The 19,076-nt window shown below is 62.3% G+C and overlaps 1 protein-coding gene across 6 annotated transcripts in view; it reads right to left on the bottom strand.

Moving 5' to 3' along the window:
* Positions 1-1,581: 1,581 nt before the first annotated feature.
* The window catches only part of TEAD3 (TEA domain transcription factor 3), a 29,022-nt gene continuing 11,527 nt past the window's right edge, over positions 1,582-19,076 (bottom strand). For 2 of the 6 annotated variants that reach the window (XM_074564363.1, XM_074564365.1), the window contains exons 2-14: positions 16,722-16,975; positions 13,438-13,502; positions 11,362-11,424; positions 11,164-11,226; positions 8,191-8,202; positions 7,674-7,811; positions 7,397-7,440; positions 7,230-7,291; positions 6,708-6,841; positions 6,413-6,586; positions 6,100-6,240; positions 5,732-5,884; positions 1,582-4,439 (exon numbers count right to left, since the gene is read on the bottom strand). In XM_074564363.1, the coding sequence (XP_074420464.1) occupies positions 4,326-4,439; positions 5,732-5,884; positions 6,100-6,240; positions 6,413-6,586; positions 6,708-6,841; positions 7,230-7,291; positions 7,397-7,440; positions 7,674-7,811; positions 8,191-8,202; positions 11,164-11,226; positions 11,362-11,424; positions 13,438-13,502; positions 16,722-16,857 (1,299 nt within the window). In that variant the 5' untranslated portion in view covers positions 16,858-16,975 and the 3' untranslated portion in view covers positions 1,582-4,325. The remainder of the gene's footprint in view (positions 4,440-5,731; positions 5,885-6,099; positions 6,241-6,412; positions 6,587-6,707; positions 6,842-7,229; positions 7,292-7,396; positions 7,441-7,673; positions 7,812-8,190; positions 8,203-11,163; positions 11,227-11,361; positions 11,425-13,437; positions 13,503-16,721; positions 16,976-19,076) is intronic. The other 4 variants (XM_074564364.1, XM_074564367.1, XM_074564366.1 and 1 more) reach the window with 4 other exon arrangements.

Below are 19,076 nucleotides of genomic sequence, written 5' to 3'. Positions count from 1 at the left end.
GAACCCCTCCAGGGATGGGGCAGCCACAGCTTCTCTGGGCAACCTGGGCCAGGGGCTCACAGCAAAGACATTCTCCCTGAGATCTCATCTCAATCCCCCCTCTTTCAGTGTAAAACCCTTCCCCCTCATCCCATGGCTCCCCTCCCTGATCCTGAGTCCCTCCCCAGCTTTCCTGGAGCCCCTTTAGGGACTGGAAGGGGCTGGAAGGTCTCCCCGGAGCCTTCTCTTCTCCAGGCTGAACCCCCCCAGCTCTCTCAGCCTGTCCCCACAGCAGAGGGGCTCCAGCCCTCCCAGCAGCTCCGGGGCCTCCTCCGGCCCCGCTCCAACAGCTCCGTGTCCTTCTGCTGTTGGTGCCCCAGCGCTGGAGGCAGCACTGCAGGGGGGGGGTCTCATGACCTGCCTATACAGGCCCCCTCCCTCCATCTCCTCGGAGGCCTGTGGGATCCCCCCTGACATCCCACTCCTCCTGGGCCATCCTCTCCCGTTAGCCCCTGAGTCCCACGTCACCTTAGGAGCATCCCATAGGTCCCGTGGCTGTTGCCCCCTCCGCTCCCGCTGCTTCCCCTTTCTTGGAGGGAGCAGGTCCTACCCAATATTGGGGCCAGCTCTCCTCCTTCACAGCCCAGCATCGCATACATGTCCCACACCGGGGCACCGGTGTCCCCAGCGAGGGCTGGTACCCATGGGATGGCACCGAGCCTGACTGTGCTGTCGGGGACTCTTTTTGGATCCATCACGTGTGTTTTGGTGCCTTTCCCAGCCTGTGACCCAGGCTGGATTATGCTCCACAGGGAACCTCGTTACAAATAAGTCTCTGGGATGCCTTAATGCCATGCAGGACCCCCCCCACTGCTGGCACAGAGCAGGGGAGGGGGTGGCAGCAGGAGGAACAGGGCTCCGGGTCCCCCCACCTCCTTTGGGGACCCAAGCCTGAAGGGACAGCAGCAGGACAGGGGTTTGCTGGGCTGGCGCGTGTGTAGCAGTGGTAGGAGGGTTCGGATATCAGTGATGAAGTCTAGAGGCGTTTGGGATGTGCAAAACCACCAGCCCCAATGGCATCGGAGATCGGCCGGGGTGCCAGGCTCTGCCCTCGCGGCGATGGGAACGGGCACCTAAATAACCACGTTTTGGCTTGCAGAAAGGGGCAAAGTGGTTGGTGGTAAAAAATGTCACCTGGGGCCCTTGGTTCCGGGGTGTATTGAGTAGCCAAAGCGCTGCCTGCAAGGCTTTGATGGGTGTTTCTTACCGGTGGGACAGAGTCAGCCCTCCGTCACCTGGTGCCAGCGTGGGCGAGGATTCCACCCCCTAAAATATGCGTCCCTGAACGCAGCGGTGCTGCGGGGAAGCGTTTGCCGTGGGGTGGGCTAAGCCAGCGGTCACCTTTCCCAAACAAACCCATCACCGGGGACGCAAACCACTCCAAAATACTGCTGGATGTGGCATCCCAATGCCCAGAGCTGGCGTCCCGGGAGAAGCCATCCCCAGCCGAGCGGGGGGCTGTAGCAGCCCTATAATCCTGTCTGTCGAAGAAAAACCACAAGAAATAAAAATAAAAAAAAAAAAAACAAGCTTCAGAACCACTTGAGCCAACCCATGAACAAATAATTTTAATGTTTTTTTGTTTGTTTGTTTGTTTGTTTTTTTCAGCAGACCGTAGTTTTCTCGGAGCTCCACAGTCTCCTCTCTTTGAAGTTGGACAGATACAGTAAACACAACAAATATATGATACAACCCATCACAGCTGGATTAAAAAAAAAAAATACACAAAATATAATACATAAAAAAAAAAATGGATTTTTAACATTGTGGACAGACACAGCTCTAAAAATGGTGATTGTAACCCTGGTAAAGCTTTACAAAGTCTTTAAAAAAATAAAACAGTACTTCATGTGAAATTCATAAATACACTGGAGGAGAACAGAGGGGCTGGGGGGGGGGGGAGGGGGTTGAGAAAGTGTCTCTGGGATCGTGGCTAAACCCCGGCGGGGGCCGTTGCGGGGGGGGGGGGCACCGTGTGCGTGGGGGGATGGAGGGATGCAGGGATGGAGGCATAAACCGGTCCAGTTAACGAAGAGCTTCGTGCCCCGGGGGGGCCGGGAGTTGGGGGGCGGGGGGGGGGGGGGAATGTAGGGGGGGCACCCCTGTGTGTTACGGTGGGGAACTTTTTGAGTTTTTTTTCATTCCCAGAGTTTTAGATGAGCGAGTGAAATAGAAGGAAGGAGAAAAAAGAAAAAGAAAAAAAAAAAAAAAAGAAAAAAGAACCACGAAAACAACAAATAAACATGCTACATATGAGAATTCGGCCCGGCAGCCCCGGCACAGCCCTGGGATGGGATGCCGGTGTCTTTCCCTGGATTTTTTGCTCTCTCGTTCCCCGCCTGGCTCGCCTCCGAGTCCTCGCCCGGGCGCGGGGCTGGGGGGGGGCTCTGCCCTGTCCCCCGGGGATGGGTGACTTTTCCCGGCAACGAGAGGTCGAAGTCCCCATGCCTGGCGGGACACGTGGCATCGCGATGGCAGCCGTGGCCCTTTCCTGAGCTCTGGGGCTGCTCCTGCTCCTCCGCACCCGGCAGCATCGAGCCTAAACCTCCCCCCTGTCCGTCCCCCCCCGCACCGCATTCCGGGCTCCATCACCCCTCGAACCCCGCTCCTGACCCGCCGCACCTGGCTCTGCACCTCCCGCTGCCTTCGCTCCTCCGCCGGCACGAGAAACCCGGCCAGACCTGTCCCTCTCAGACTCCTTGTGTCCCCCCCCCTGCCACCCTGCTCCGTGCCACCGTCACAAACCCCCACCTCTGTCCCTCTGCGTCCCTCCCGCGCCCTGGGGATGCTGTCCCCAGGCACGGCCTCGGGACCCGGCCCGCTGCCACGGCTTCTTTTGGGCTTCAGCCACAAAAATACCTCCAAGCAGACCCGGTCCCCTGTCCTGCTGTCCCTCCCGTCCCCTCTCTGTCCCCTCTCTGTCCCCAGCTCTGCCCGCTGGTAGCCAGCCTGGCCTTGCATTGCCCGACGTGCTTCTCCCTGCGCCAGCTGCTTCCCCGGCCGCTTCCCATGGGATACAGGGAGCTGCTGGAGCGGCTGAAACCAGAGCAGTCAACGCAGAAAAAAAAAAAGGCGAAAAAGGTGAAAAAAAAAAAAAAAAAAGACGGAAAATGTACATATGCAAAGTAAATCAGGCAAATCCGCCCTCGCTGCACTCTCCTCATGAGTCCTCGGCAAGCGACCACAGCGGGGGGGCGGGGGGGGAATTCAGCCTGGGCCACCCCAAAAGTGCAATCCCTGAAAGCACACGCAGAGCTCAGGGGGGTCCCGCTGGCGCGTAAAAACCAGCCTCTGGTCTGCAGCGGCCCCAGGGAGACGGAGACACCCCCACGGCCCCCCTACACACGCCAGCTCCCCGCGTCGCCCCCCCAGCAAACAGCTGCGTCACCTCCTGCGGTCACTGGCACGGGGAGGGTGGGAGAGGAGCAGGTCCCGGCCACCAGAGAGGAGCACAATCCTGATGACAAGCATGGTGTCTTTTTAAAAAGTATTAAAAAGCACTTTAATATTATTAAAAAATAAGGGGGGAAAAAAAAAAAAATGAGCCATAAAAAAATTGGTTTGCATCGTGGATGCCCTCCTGCCTTCAGTGCTGCCAGCTCCGGGTGCCCCGGCCGGGAATGGAGAAGAAGCATCCCGGGTGCGGGTCCCCAGGGAGGTGGCAGCATCCCCCCCTCTGCCACCCTGCCCTGCTCCTGCCGTGCCACCTCCATCCCCGCATCCCTGCCACCGCCGGGCAGTACCGACGCCGCGGCCGCTGCCACGCCAACCGCTTTCGGACCAGACCTGGCGCGACGCCACATCCTCCAGCCCATCCGCGCTCCCTCCTCTCGGGATTGCGACTCCATCCCAGCGAGGGCTGGGGGGGGCAAAAGGAGGGGGTCGTCCTCCGCTCCGACATCCCGCTGCTGGCGGTGGCACGGCGGGCTCCCGGCCTTCATCGGCGACACCGAGGGCCGGTTTATCCCCATCCAGCGCCGGACGCGGGTTTTCCTTTTTCCCTACGCTTCCTTTCCCATTCTTCTTTTTCTTTTTTTTTTTTTTTAATTTATTTTACAAAAAAAAAAAAAAAAAAAAAAAAAAAAGAAACTGTTCCTAAGTGGAAAACATCTGCGATCGCAAGTCAGTCTTTTTTGGCTATTGTTTTTCTTCCTCCTCCTCCTTCTCCTCTTCCTCCTCCTCCTCTCTCCAAATGACTTCTCACGAGGCAACCGGCACGGGTGGCTTTTCGGCACGGCCCACCCCCCTCTCCCTCCCCGCTGCCCCCACCCTGTCCCCGAGGGCCCCTAGTCCTTGACCAACTTGTAGACGTGGTGCTGGGCGCCGTGCTCGCTGGTGGAGACCTCGAAGACGAAGGCTATGCAGAGCAAGGTTTCCTGGGTATCCCTGTTGGTAACAACCTGCGGCAGAGCAGAGCGGAGCAGAGCGGGCGTCAGGAGGGAGACGCGGGCACAGGCATTTAAATCGCCAACCTTTTAATTGCACCAAGAAAAATTTTCTACCCCTTTTTCTTGCCCAGGGGATTGGGTGCTGCACGAGTTCTGGCACAGGCACTCGGCTTGCACCACCAAAAATTTCCTATCGATTATTCAGGGGAGGGGGGGGGGTTTCACGGGCTCAGGCACAGGCGCTGCTATTTGCACCGTCGGGATTCGCCCCCTGTAATTCAGGGAGCTGCAGGGACTCGGGCGCAGGCGCTTTCATCACATCACCAAAAATCCGCTACCCGGTTTTGGAGGGGACACATGGACTCAGGCACAGTCACTTTATTTGCACCCACAAGAATTTGCTACCCGTTATTCAGGGGGGTTTCACGGGCTCAGGCACAGGCGCTGTATTTGCACCGTCGGGATTCGCCCCCTGTAATTCAGGGAGCTGCATGGACTCAGGCACAGTCACTTTATTTGCACCAACAAAAATCCGCTACCTGTTTTTTTGGGGGTTGCACAGGCTCAGGCACTGTGCAATTTAATTGCGCCACCAAAAACCCGCTATCCATTATTCGGGGGGTTGCGTGGGCTCAGGCACGGCCACTTTTATTTGCACCACCACAAACAGGCTTCCCGATTTTGCGGGGGCATTTTACGGGTTCAGGCACAGCCACTTTATTTGCACCGCCAAAAATCTGCTACCCGCTTTTTTCAGGGGTTGCGCGGGCTCAGGCGCTGTGCAATTTAAGGGCACCACCAAAAATTTGCTACCCGTTATTTGGGGGAGTTGAACGGGCTCAGGCACAGGCGCTGCATTTGCCCCATTAAGATTCGCTCCCTGTAATTCAGGGAGCTGCATGGGCTCAGGCACAGGCGCTTTCATCACATCACCAAAAATCCGCTACCTGTTTTTTTTCGGGGGTTGCACAGGCTCAGGCACTGTGCAATTTATTTGCGCCACCAAAAATCCGCTCCCCATTTATTCAGGGGGTTGCGTGGGCTCGGGCACGGCCACTTTATTTGCACCACCAAAAATAGGCTTCCCGATTTTGGGAGCATTTTACGGGCTCAGGCACAGCCAATTCAATTGCACCACTAAAAATCTGCTACACGTTTTTTTTTTGGGGGGGGGGGATGGTTGCGTGGGCTCAGGCACTGCCAAGCCGGGGTGCCCCGGGGCCGGGCAGAGCTCGGCGGGTCAATGGAAGCGTGGGCACCGTGCTCCCGGTGGGAAACGCTCCCTGGGAAAGGAGGGGAGGTACCTGCAGGATGGTGAAATTCTCCAGGACGCTGTTCATCATGTACTTCTCCGGGAGGTGCTTGAGTTTGTGGATGAAGTTGATCATGTACTCGCACATGGGGGAGCGGTGGATGCGGTAGACGAACCGGCCGTTCTCCAGCCGCGCGTACTCCGTCTGCGGGGGACAGCCGAGTGAGCAGCCGCCCCAGGGGAGCCCGAACACCCTGGCGGCCACGGGCATGGGGCGGGGTGGCCAACTGGGACGTGGTGGAGATGTCCCCTCCACCCCACCCACGTGTCCGACACCCAGCCCTGGGGCTTTCTCCATCCCGAGACCTGCAGCAGACCCAGCTCCCACCCCTTCCCGATGCAGTGGGGCGCGGGACTCACCTCCACCTTCTCCACGACCTGCTTCCCGAAGGAGCACACCTTGGTGGAGACAGTGATGGTCATGTTCTCTGCGCTGCTGTACTGGCTGCTGACACCGTAGAAAGTCCCCGGCCCGTCCTGGATCGTGCTGTTCAGATCCGCCTGGAGAGATGAGAGTGGGGAGAGGGTCCCGTTAGGTGCCATCACACCCAGCTCTCAATGGCGACAGGGGACATTTATGGAGCTGCTCAGGATGCTCCCACAGGGCCCAACCTGTGATGAGCCCGCGGCTTGAGGACAACCCTCCCCATCCTCCCCCCTCCCAGCACCGTACCCAAAATTTGACGAGGAAGAAGGAGTTCTGGGGCCCACGCTCATAGAGCTCCTTGAGGCCACCTTTCTTCTCGGGGAACTTGTCGTAGATCTGGCGGATGTCCACGGCCTCCAGCAGCGGGTCGCTGTACGAGGGGTTCGTCTGCCCGATGTGCACGAAGAGGTGTTTGCTGTACTGTAAGGACCGGGGCGGGGAAATCAAAACGAGAGGTCAGATGAAAGCAAGATGCCACCAAGCGCCGGGACGGGCACCGTCCCACCGCGGGTAGGGGGGGGGACGCGGAGGGGACCGTTACCGTTTCGGCGTCCCGCGGCACCTCCATGAAGGCGGAGTACTCGAGGAGCCGGAGCTTGGCGGAGGCGATGGTGCGGTCCTGCCAGACGGGCACGGCCGAGGCGGCTGGCGGGAGCGGAGCCAAGGGCTCGTAACCTGGAGGTGATGGGGGCACAGAGTGTGTGTGGGGGCCAGCCGTGAGCTGGGACGACCCCCCCCCCCCTGCACCGCCATGGCGCTGCTGTCCCCACCGCATCCCCCCCTCTCCCCTGTCTCCCAGCATGGTGGGGGTTTTCCCACCGGGTGTCCAAAACATGGGATGTGCCAGTCCCCATCCCAGGTGGAAAGGGACTGGGTTGGGGGGTGGGACACAGCCGGGAGCAGGGGGGGTCCTGTGGGGCTTTTGGCTGGGTTTAAATTCCGGTTTTTGCCCCGGCTGGGCTGGGGAGGGGACCGCGGGTGGGTGACACTGCGGGTGGGAGGGTGGCATGGGAGAGGGGTGCGGGGGGGTGCCGGGGGGGGGGGAGCCAAGGACAGCACTTACTGGCTAGTGATGGAGGCATGGGTGGCTGGATGGGGTAAGCTGGTTGTGCAAACGGTTTAATGCTGGAAAACAAAGAGCATCGTTAGGTTAACGAAGCCCGGGTCGCCCCAGCCCCTTGCCAAGGGAAGGGGGGGTCCTGGCCGGCACAGGAGGGGGCTCCTACTTACTCCTGAGAGGGTCCAGGCTGTCCTGGGATAGGCCCACTCCAAAACTGAGGGAACAGCACAAGGAAGAGTCAGCGGCTTCTGATACGCCCCCCCCCCCCCCCCAAATTCCCCTCCCAACCTGCTGCAAACCACAGGGAGCCCCCAAAGCCCCCCCCCCCTTGCATTGCCACCACAACCAAGGGCCATCGAACATCCCCCCCCCCTGCCCCCTGTGCAGTACACATGGGGATCCGTGTCCCCCACCCCGGGGTGTCGCCTACGGGGGGGCCGTCCTCACCCTGGGGGCAGCAGAGAAGACGGCCTGAGGAAGAGGAGGGGGGGGGCTGAGCTTGTTCTGCAGGACGCTGGCCGACACGATCTGCGCGGAGGACATGGAAGCCATGCTCTGCAGAGCCTTATCCTTCGAGACCTGGTCCTGGGAGGTGGGGGGGGGACACATGGGACAGAGGGGACACAGAGGTTACACAGGCAGATGGAGACACACACACACCCACACACACACACCCCCACACCCACACACCCCCCATTTCCAATCTGAGTGTGCCCGGCAGGTTTTGCAAAGCACGGAGCCGGCCGTGCACCCTGGCCAAGGGACCGGGATGCCCCCCCCCACCACCAAAATACACCCATGGTAATTAATGCTTTAAGCTTGCAAATGGCCCCCGGGCAGGAGCTGTCGGGTGCAGAAGGTGTCCCCGCTCCCCCGGGGGACACGGAGGGTTCAGCCCCTCCGTGGGAGGGGGCGGAAAGGCCACGGGGAAACGAAAGGCATCGCAAACACAAGCTCAACTTACCAAGTTCATGGCCTGTCCGCAAAAGAAAGGAGAAAAAAAAATGGTTAGAGCATCGTGGGAGCCCGCGGGCACCCCCCCAGAGCTGTGTATCCCTCCCCCCACCCCGGCTCATCGCCGCAGCCTGATTTGGGGAGCGAACCCCTCGACCCGGCCGGTCACCGGGGGATGCGCAGGACGGGCACCGATTCCGGGCTTAATCCCACCAGGAACGGGATGCCAAAGCCCCCCCCACTATTTTAGGGGGTCGCTGTGGCGAGCCAGGCCTGCGCCTTTGTTGGCTTTTTAATATCCTTTACAGCCTTTAATGCCCTTTACAACCCCTCAGCAGCCCCCGGCGCTTGCATCCAGGGCATGGAGAGGCTCCTGCCCGGCAAAGGACCCCCAGCTCCCCGGGGTGTGGGCACCAACTCCCCTATAGGCACCGTAAGGAAGAGCCTGGGCACACACACACCCCTCCATGCCCTGTGTGCATTTATGTAGGAGACTAATTTTTTTTTTCCCCTTTTCCCTTTTGTTCCGGAGGTCGCAGCACTGCTGGGGCAGGACCCGGGGGGGTGTGGGGGGCTCCGAGGTCTTGCCCCCGGGACGGGGCTGCTCCTTGTGCCGCATTGCCAGGACACGTGCGGGCTGCTCCCACCGCACACCCTCTGGTTTCCCTCGGAACCTTCCTCGGGGATCAATCGCTTCATTTATTTTCACCTGGGGCAGGGCAGGACCAGCTTAAAAATATATATATATATATATATATATATATATATTGCTGACGGGAGGGAGTTTCCATTCGAGAGGACGAGCGCTGGGGGAGGGCACAGGGCTGCCTGCCCCAGGATTTGCCTCCAAGTATGGCTGGGAAAAGGATGTTTTGCATCCACAGCCTATCGCTTGGGGAGATCTCTGCCCGGGCTGTTCCCTGCCGGATTCCTGCAGGCAGCGTGGCCTGGGACGGAGAGCACAGCCACGGATGCCAACCGCCATCCCCGGAGCCCTGGGGTCACTCCTGCCTCTCACTCCCCTGTCCCCTGCGCTGGAAATAGGAAATTCTATTCTATTCTATTCTATTCTATTCTATTCTATTCTATTCTATTCTATTCTATTCTATCCCATCCCATCCCCTCCCCTGGGCTGGAAATAGGAAATCCTATTCTATTCTATTCTATTCCTATTCTATTCCTATTCCATTCCCATTCCTATCCTATTCCCATTCCTATCCTATTCCCATTCCTATCCTATTCCCATTCCTATTCTATTCTATCCCTACTCTATTCTATTCCCATTCTATTCTATTCCCATTCTATTCTATTCCCATTCTATTCTATTCCATTCCATCTTATCTTATCCTATCCTATCCTATCCCATCCCATCCCATCCCATCCCGTTCCAATTAATTTTTTTGTGCAAAGGCTCCTGCTGTTGCTGCCCCTGATGCGCCACCCGCCCCTCCTTCCCCCACCGGCCCCGGCCCCAACTGCCCCCCCCTTGGGGTTGGAAGCTGGCTTGAAGATGCACAAGCCCAGAGGAATCTCCCAAAGGAGTTTTGGGTGCCCTCTCCCGGCTTCTCCCAGCAAACCAAACCTGCCGGGGTGCGGGCACCCTCCTGGCACCCCGCTCATGGGGGCACCGGGGTCCCTGCTGCAGGGCATGGCGTGGGGGGCTCCCGGGCAGCGCGACCCGGAGCTCCTTGAAGCTTTGGGGACCAAAACACCAAGCGCCAGCTCTCACGGTGGCCCCCGCTGCCAGCCCCAGTGCTGGGGGCTTGGGGACAGCACCCGGGATGGGAAGACGGGGGAACAGGGAGGTGGCGATGCTTTTGGGACCGTGTGGTCTTGGAGCCTGGCAGGGGGCTGGAAAGTTTTCCAGGCTCCCACACCCTCGGCAAGGCAGCAGGTCCCCCCCCGGGATCCTGCCCAGGGAGATGCTGCCCGGTGTGACAGTGTGGGGACAAACCCAGGAGCATCCCGGGCTGTGCAGCCCAGCCCGGAGCCGGCTGTCCCCAGCGGGCGGGTGGGCTGTGGGGACCGCTCTGTCCCCCACCTTGTCCCTTGTGGGTCCAACCCGAGCAGGGCTCGGTCCTTCGGCGATGCCCCCCCTGCCCATCATCACCCTCCCCACCACCGCCACGAAGCTCGGTGGGACGGTTACGGAAGGGTTAGTCGGGCTCCAGTTAGGAGGAAGGAAGGAAAGAAAAGCCAACCAGAGAAGAAAGGATGATCCAGTTTTTCCTCACTCGGCTCCCTCAGCCCCTGGAACCACGGGCTGCCCCAGTACCACCGTGCCCCCTCCCCGGGACCGCCGTGCCCCCTCCCTGGCAGCCTGGCCCCATTCGGACCCGCTGCCACCCTCGTCCCTGAGGCGCCACCTGGGCCATACTCAGACCCTGGTGTATTGCAAGCCGCCGGGCTGGCAGCCTGCAGGGACCCCCGGGACCCCCCTGCTTCTGCCCACATGCCCCCCTGGCACCCGTTACGAGCGGTGCCAGGTCTCAGCTAGGGGAGGAAGAGCTTTGCACCCTTTGCTTGAGTGGCACTTTGCCTTGCTGGCTGCTCTGGGGGGGGGGGTCCTTCCCCTCCTGGGATAACCCCTGATGGGCCAAAAGAGAGGGCAGCCCTCGAGCATCACTGGAGGAGGGTTTAAACCCCCACTTCCCCATGGTGAGATCCTTGCCTGGGCTAAAGAAGAGGATTTGGCACCCAAATTCACCCTCCTGGGAGAGCGGGAAGGGCTCTGGTGTGTCCCCCCCAGCCTTCGAGCCGGACACCCCCTGGCACTTCTCTCTGGGCATCCCCCGACGATGCCACCAAAAAACCATCCGGTCCCAGGAGCCGAGGGAGGGGGGAAGAAAAAAAAAACCACCACCAAAAAAAAGAGAGATATAAAAGAAAGCAAGCGGCACACCGCAGAGCCGAGTGCGTTAGTCGTCAGCGGGCGGGGGGCAAGGGGGGGGCCAGGCCGGGCTGAGGGGGGGGACACGCGTACCTTCAGCTTGGACTGAATCTCACGAGATTTCCGCCGGGCAAGAACCTGCAAATGGCTAGAGACCTGCAGAGAGAGAGCAGAAGGAGAGGGGGAAACAGCAGAGCCGTCAACCAGAGGAAAGGAGGAGGAGGAAGGAGAGGGGCTGCCCATGCTCACAGAGACACCGCCGCGGACACCTGGGCAAGGGCGCCAACGTACCTTGATGCCAACCTGGTACTCCCGCACCTTCTTCCGAGCTAGAACCTGTATGTGGCTGGACACCTAGCGCCCGCCACGCCGTTCGGAAAGGAAAATACAGAGAGCGTGAAGATACGTTTCCCCCGCCCTCGGCAAGGTGGGATGTTGTTCCCCGGGGAAGGGAGCGCGGAGAAAAAAGGCCGGGGGGTGGTGGTGGGAGGGGGAGCGCGCGGGGCTGCCGGGGTGACGCTCCTGGAGATGCTCGGGGTCCGGCGCCTGCTGCCAGCTGGAGGGAGGAAAAGTGCGGGGGGGGGGGGGGACCCCGGCGCTGCGCTGGTTGATGCTGGTTTGTGCCCCCACCGCGGTTGGGGTGAAGCTCCTCAGGGTGAAGCTGCTGCAGTTGTGGGGGGGTGTCTGCGTTTACTGTCTCTTGGGGCTTCCTGGACAGACAGATGGACCCCCCCCCTCCCCGGCCCCTGTGAGCTTGCACACGGACCCCCCCAGCCCCTGTGAGCTTGCACGCAGGATACACCCGGCAGGTTTGGGGTGCCCCTGGGTTACCCCAGGTGGGGCTGCAGCGGGACCACCGGTCCCGAGAGCCAGGGGGGACCGGCTCATTCCCCCAGGGCTCCTGCTGGTTTTGCAGGGCGAAAAGGTGAAAAAAGGGGTGGGTTTTTTGGGTTTTTTTTTGTGTCCAGACCCCTATAAGAGCAGGATCCAAAGAAAAGGGGCTGCCGCACAGGCATGAATGTGCACGGAGGCTGGGGTGCCTGCCCCGAGTCACAGGCAGTGGCGGGGGCTGGGGGGGCGGTCCCTGCACCCACCGGGGCTGATTTTGCCGAGATCTTTCTCCCACCAGCGCCAGGCTGCCCCAGAAGGGACCCCAGGACACGACTGCACGGAGGGGACAATGCCACATGCACTCTCCCCTGTGCTTTTCCCAAGTCGACCCCCCCCCCCCCCGGAGCATCGCTTCCACCAGCACCGCATCCTTCCCCCCATGAAGGGGGGACCTTGGCGAGGGGGCCAGTTAAGGCTTTAAGCCAGAAATAAAGCGCTGCTTGGCGCTGGTCTGAACACAGGGACAGCGGCCGGAGCCTGGTCCCTCTCCCTCCAGCATCAGTCCTGGAGGGATGTCCCCCCCCGGTGCCTGGGGACCAGCATCCCTCCTTTGTGGGGAGTCATGGCATGGGCCAGTCCCAATGTAAGTGTCCCCCTGCGGTGGGAGATGCTCCCCAGCATCCTCGGCCAGCAGCCCTGTGGCGTGGCTCCCTACTGGGGGCCACCACGGAGGTAAGAGCCATGGGATGCGTGACAAAGAGACATGTCCCATCAAGGGCTGTGGCAGTGCGGTCCTCGGACAGGTTTAGTCTCTGGCACAAGGGGGCAGCGAGGCTGGATGTGCCCCTGCCCACACTGTGCAGGCAGAGGAGGATCCTGCCTGCATTGCTGCCCGCATCCCTGCCCGCATCCCTGCCCGCCCCAGCATCCCGCCTCGCGGGGCAGTGAGGTAGGAGCGAGGGCTCTGCGATACCCCCAGCCCCTCCCCCGGGACCGGCGTCGCAGACCCCGCACAGCCCGTCCCCTGCCCGGGATGGGGACACTTTGCTCGCAGCTGGGGACTTTGGGGGGGGTGCCTTCACCGTGGCGTCTGGCACACGCCGCATAAAGCCCGGCGAGGGGCAGAGGTGGGAATGATCCCTGGATCCAGGTGGAGCAGCAAAGCCATGCACACGGACACACGTGCTGCTCAGACGGACACTTCCAGGGCTCCTGCCACCCTTGGGGTGACCCCAGCCAGGCCGGGGGGTGGGGGGGGCGCTGGGTGCTGCCTGCCCCCGGCACCCCGAATTTCAGGGCATCCCCGGGTGAGGTTGGGACAGAGCAGCCCGAGGGCGTTTGTCCTCGCAGACAAAGCTCCTCGCCGAGGACGAGGGTCCTGCTGGCAGCGATGGTGGCTCCAGGAGGGGACGCAGAGGACGGGCGACGCAGCCAGACACCCACTGCCCCCCCGGGCTTACCTGGCACCCCCCTTCCGTCCCCCTCCCACCCTCCCCCAGAGCCCTCCCATGAGAAAAAGCAGAGCGATGGCCTCACCTGCTTCCTCGTCCGTGTCTTCCCCGTCCGCAGCTTGATGTACCGGGCTATCAGTTCGTTACGACCTGCCGGCAGAGCCAAGGGGTCAGCTCCGGGAATCGAGGGGGGCCAGGGCCATCGGCCCCCGCAAAAGGCACCTCTGGCCCCCACCCCGGCCTGATGATGCTGGTCCTTAACGAGGCCGGTCCTTAATGAGGCTGGTCCTTAATGAGGGCGGCACTGCCGGGAGATGGCGCTGCCACGACAGCTGTCTGGCCCGAGGGGACAGCGGGGTGGCCCGAGGGGACATAGTGGTGGCCAGGCCCCCCCCTGCCAGGCCAGCAGGACCCCACCTTGCGGCTCCCACCCCACTGGGTTTGGCAGCCCCCAGACACAGGGGGCTCGGAGGCGGGGGGGGGGGGGTGTGACAGCCAGCAGGGACCCCCACCACAGCGGTGTCCCCAAACATGGGCAACCATGGCCACCCCGCCAAAAGCCATTCTGGCCGGAGCAGCCCCGGAGGAGTCGATCAACCCGTTCCTCGCAGCCCTTCCCACGGGGGTGCTGGGGTGGCCTGGCACCCCCCCCAGCACCCCGCTTCCCCCTGCAAGCCGTGCTGGCCTTTCCACCAGTATTTCCTAACGTCCTGGGTCTAATTTGAAGCAGAAGTTGCTTTTGCGCCACATTTTAGGGGCCAGCTGTGGCCAATCTACGTTCAAACGTCAGAGCAGCTGGGAGCTTTCTTCTCCCGGCCCCGGCCCCGGCCCCCCCCCGCCGCCGCGCCCCCCGCGCACGGGGGCGGCCAGGCACGCCAGATTTATTTTAATGGACCAGATGGTCGCGGTTGGAACTTGTCGAAATGCCCTTGGAGCGGGTTTCGGCTTTAAAAAAAAAAAAAAAAAAAAAAAAAAAATCACTTTTAAAAAAAATATATACCCCCCCCCCTCCTCCTCCTGCTTCTACCCTGGCCAGCCCCCTCCCAGTCCCGGAGCAACTGGGCGCTCCTGGCGGGGGACACACATGGGGACAGACAAGGCCAGGTGCCGCACGGGGATGGCTGCGCCTTGGGGCGCCCGCGCCGGGCCGGTGGGTGCATGGCTGGGGCTACCATGGGTCCCAGAAATGGGGACACCCCTTGCATGGCCAGAGTGGCACCCCAGTGCCACCCCAAAGCAGCAAGAGCGGCTCCCACCCCTCCTGCCACCCCCAGCTCCTCAGCCTCGTTAGTGCCTAACGAGGGCCAGGTTCCCCAAGGGTGTCCTTTATGCCCGGGTGAGATGATGCCCACAACAGGGTGCTGCCAAGGGGTGGGGGCATAGAGGACCCTGGTGCTGAGCCCCAGTTTGGGGGTCTGCCTTCACCCAGCACTGCAGCATCCCCCCCTGTACCCCCTGCCCCGAGTCCTGTCCCCTCCCTCCCCACATCCAGCCCGTGGGAAATAGATAGGGGAAATACATATGGGAAATAAGTATGGGAAATAAATGCGGGAAATAAATAAATGCGGGAAATAAATAAATGCGGGAAATAAATGCGGGTGCCTTCACGCAGCCCGGTGGGGCGATGCCAGCCCAGCACCCAGCATCTCCCGCACCCATCCTGCCTCGCACCGCGTCCCAGTCACCGCCCCGGGGCTGCGCCCTCGCAGCCTCCCCGCAACCCTCCACGTGCCCGCGTGCCCCCGTCGGTCGTCCCCCGTGATTCACCCGGCACCGTGTGCCATTCCCTCGGGGGACCGTGTGCCATTCCCTCCGAGAGGGCACGTCCTGGTCCAAATTACCACATTCCCCAAATTCCTCTCCCCTGACACCACCACGTGAACCAGTTGGACGGGCTGGGTTAAAAATAACCCGGCGGGCAGCGAGCGAGAGCGGGGGGCCAGCATGCCCGTCTCGCCCCCCCCCACCCCAGCTCCCACCTGCTTCTTCCACCCCCACACCGCTGGCATCAGTGGGGCACGGGCTGGCGTGGCCATAGGCGTCCCATGGGAGCCCCCAGAAAAGTGGGGGGGTGGAGAGCAGCGGCACCGGCACACCTTTATGTTGGACGCCGGCATTGCCAGTGGCGCTGGGGGTCCCGGTAAGCTCAGCACCACCGGCTGGGGGTCCCGGGGGGTCCCAGTGAGGAGGCGCTGGGGAGGTTGGGGGAGATGAAAGGCGGGCGGCGGGGGCCGCTGCCTCTTTAAGCAGCTGCCAGATGTCTCCGAAAGGCTGGAAAAACCGGTCGGGGCTCGGCGTGCTGCGCAGGGCCAGGCTCCCGGCGGCACTTCAGCTATTCCCGGAGAAATCCAAAAAATGCACCCGCTTGGGAAGCCCTGTGCTCCCCCCCGCCATGGCTGCCAGCCCCAACGCCCCGGGTTGGGGGGGGCCCAGAAAGTGGGGTGGCACAGGGAGCCGGCGTGGAGCCGGGGACGGTGACACGGTGCAAAGCCTCGGCCCCTTCGCCCCTCTGCGCCGGCGGCGGGTGAGCCATTGCCGGTGACGCCAGCATCCCAGGCGGGTGTATTTTGGAGGCTGGGGACGGAGACGCCGGCTTTGGTCCCTTCGTCACCGTGGGGTGACGGTAACGTGACAACCCATCCCCAGCTCTGAGGTCACCAGCCCTGGGGGTGACATCATGGGAGGTGGAGGGGAGGAGGGACCAGGCCCTACCCCAGTAGGGATGGGGTCACCAGGGCACCTCCCACTACTCTTTGGTGGCACCATGCGTCCTGTGCCACCATCACCCCTTGCCGGCATTGTTCGTCCTCATCCTCTTCCTCCCCATTGCAAAGAGCCACCAAGACAGAGGTGTTTCGGGAGACACCAGGAACTAGGCTGAGACCTCCCCCAAACTCATCACACCAGTGAGCCCAACCAGCTACCAACAAAGTCACCAAAATCCAAGCTGGGTGCTGGTGGCTCGGGGTGGGCGGGTGGCCCTCGCCACCGGGTGCTCCCCCCACCGGCGGGTCCAGCTGGGGAGGGTTTGGGGAGTGATGCAGAGGCGCGAGGGAGCGGGAGGGCTGGTGCTGGCCCCGTGCTCCCGCACCCGCTCCCTGCCCGACGGCTTCACCAAACCAGTCGGTCCGGCAGGGCCGAGAGAGGGAGGGAGCGGGAGGGAGAGCCAGCGCAGAGGGAGGGGACGTGGGTCACTGCCACCTCCCCGCTCCGGCTCCGGGATGTGCCCAGGGAAGCTGCTCTCGGGGCTGGGGGGTGCTCCAGGCCGATGCCCCGGTGGGGGTTTGGGGCAGGAAGGTTTTGCTTCAGCCCCAGCCACCTCATCCTGGCCGGCAGCGCGGTGCCTCCGTCCTCGTCCCCATCACTCACCGTACATCTTGCCCTCATCCGAGAGGATGATTTTCCGCCGGCCGCAGGGGGGGTAGATCGCCAGCGCCTCCTGGAAGCTCTGCTCGATGTCCGGACTCCACACGCCCTCGGCATCATTGTCCAGACTCTTGTCCATGCCGTCCTGGCCATCTTCCCGCCCCTCCCCGGGGCTGCCGCTGGCGTTCCAGCTGTTGGACGCTATGGTGCTGGCTGCTCTGGGCTCCGACCCCGAGCCCCCACGGACACACGACAACCTGCCGGGACACAGGGGACACCCGTTAGACCCTTGCTGGGGGTAAGGGGCTGCGGTGACAGCACGGGCTGTTGCCGGTGCTGGCCCTGACCCCATTCGTACCGGGGGCTGGGAGCATCACCCCGGTGTGGGGCATCAGAGACACAAGCAGGCCTTCCTTGGGGACAGAGCCATGTTTTCCATGAGTACCCCCACATCCAAGCCACAGGTGACCACCCAAATAAAGTCTGGGAAAGAAGCAGCCTGGATGCTGCAGTTTCTGTATGAGGAGCTCGGGCACACGGTGCCCACGGGTGACACCTCGGGATGGGGTGGCAACAGCCCCAACCCTGCACCAGCACCCGCTGCCACCCAGCTGCCTCCTTGGGCAAGCAGGCGCCGAATTTCCCCCCTCCAGCCCCAAAAATCCCCCCTCCGCCACGCCTGGCAAAGGCAGAGCCGGGATTTGAAGGGAGACGCTGGGCGGCTCCACGCCAGACCCCGCTAATGGGAACCAGGTGGCCGGAGCCCTCCGGCAGCCCTACCCCTGGCACCGGGAAAGGCCTCCCCCCGCCCCAAGGATGCTCAGCCAGGACCCCGGGCACTCCCCGGCCGGCGGGTGATGCCGGGGAGCCTTCAACCCTCCTCCTCCTCCTCCTCCTCCCTTTGCCCGGCTCTCGGCGCAGGGTTTTGCAATAACATGTTTGGCGGCAGCTGGCGGCGGTGGGAGCGGAGAGGTGTCTCCTGTGCCGCCACGCTTCCCGGACGGGCTGGGAGTGTACAAAGGTCTCCGGCGCAGACATCTCCTTTTAAAGGAACTGCAGCAGCCCCTGGCTCAAGAGCGCTGTGAGGCCTTTTTTTTTTTTTTTTTTTTTTTTTTTCCTTTTATAAAAAAAGAAACTTCCCCCCCCCTCCCTCTCCCTCCGTCCCCATCTCTCTCTCTCTCTCTCTCTCTCGCTCTCCCTCGCCGTGATGTGATGTCAGCCCCTCCGGTCCCCCCCCCCCGCCGCCCGCCGCTCCCCCTCTTGCCGAGCGCTGTGGCCAAATAAGGAGAACTGGATTGTAGGATCGAGCCAGCCGGCCAAGGGAGGGATGGCGGCAGCGGTGCCGGACGAGCCCGTGGCACCCCAAGTCCCTTGGCACCCCGTGTCCCATGTCCCCAGGACATCCCAAGTCCCATGGCACCCCAAGTTCTATGTCCCCCCAAGTCCTGCAGCGCCCCAAGTCTCCTGGCACCCCGAGTCCCCCATCCCTGGGAGTCCCACAGCATCCCAAGTCCCATGGCACCCCAAGTCCTACGTCCCCCCAGATCCCGCGACACCCCGAGTCCTGTGGCACCTTATGTCCTGTGTCCCCAGGAGTCCCACGGCACCCCAAGTCCCTTGGCACCCCAAGTCCTACATCCCCCCGAGTCCTGTGGCACTCGGTGTCCCACATCCCTGGGAATCCCACGGCATCCCAAGTCCTGTGTCCTCGGGAGTCCCACCGACTCCCCCGGCACCCCGAGTCCCCCATTCCTGGGAGTTCCACAGCATCCCAAGTCCTGTGGCACCCCAGGTCCCACCTTCTCCTGAGTCCCGTGGCACCCTGAATCCTGTAGCACCCCGTGTCCCATGTCCCCGTGAGTCCCACGGCATCCCAAGTCTCGTGGCACCCCAAGTCCCACAGCACCCCGAGTCCCATGGCACTCTGAGTCCTATGGCACCCTGAATCCTGTAGCACCCCGCGTCCCATGTCCCTGAGAGTCCCACAGCATCCCAAGTCCCATGGCACCCCGAGTCCCACATCATCCCGGGGTGCTCCGTGGGGCAGCCCCCAGGAGGGATGCGTTGTCCAAACCAAGCAGGATGTTGGGGATGGCAGGGACACAGGGGATGGCCCCTGCAGGACCCTCCCACTCCCCCCCCGGCTCTGCCCAGCCCAGCGAGCGCAGCAGGGGGCTGAGCCCCGGGGGCACCATGGCAGCCCAGGACCCCCCAGCCATGGGGGAACCAGAAACCCCCCCAGCTGCACCACAGCAGCCCAAGACCCCGCAGCCCCCCAGCCCCCCCCAGCCCTGCAGTGACCCCAGGGCCCACAGTGGCCTGGGTCCCCACGGCAGCCCAGGACCCCCCCAGCCATGT

This window comes from Larus michahellis, chromosome 21 (genome assembly GCF_964199755.1).
Source record: "Larus michahellis chromosome 21, bLarMic1.1, whole genome shotgun sequence".
Classification (NCBI taxonomy): domain Eukaryota; kingdom Metazoa; phylum Chordata; class Aves; order Charadriiformes; family Laridae; genus Larus; species Larus michahellis.
This window is presented reverse-complemented; position numbering and strand designations above follow the sequence as displayed.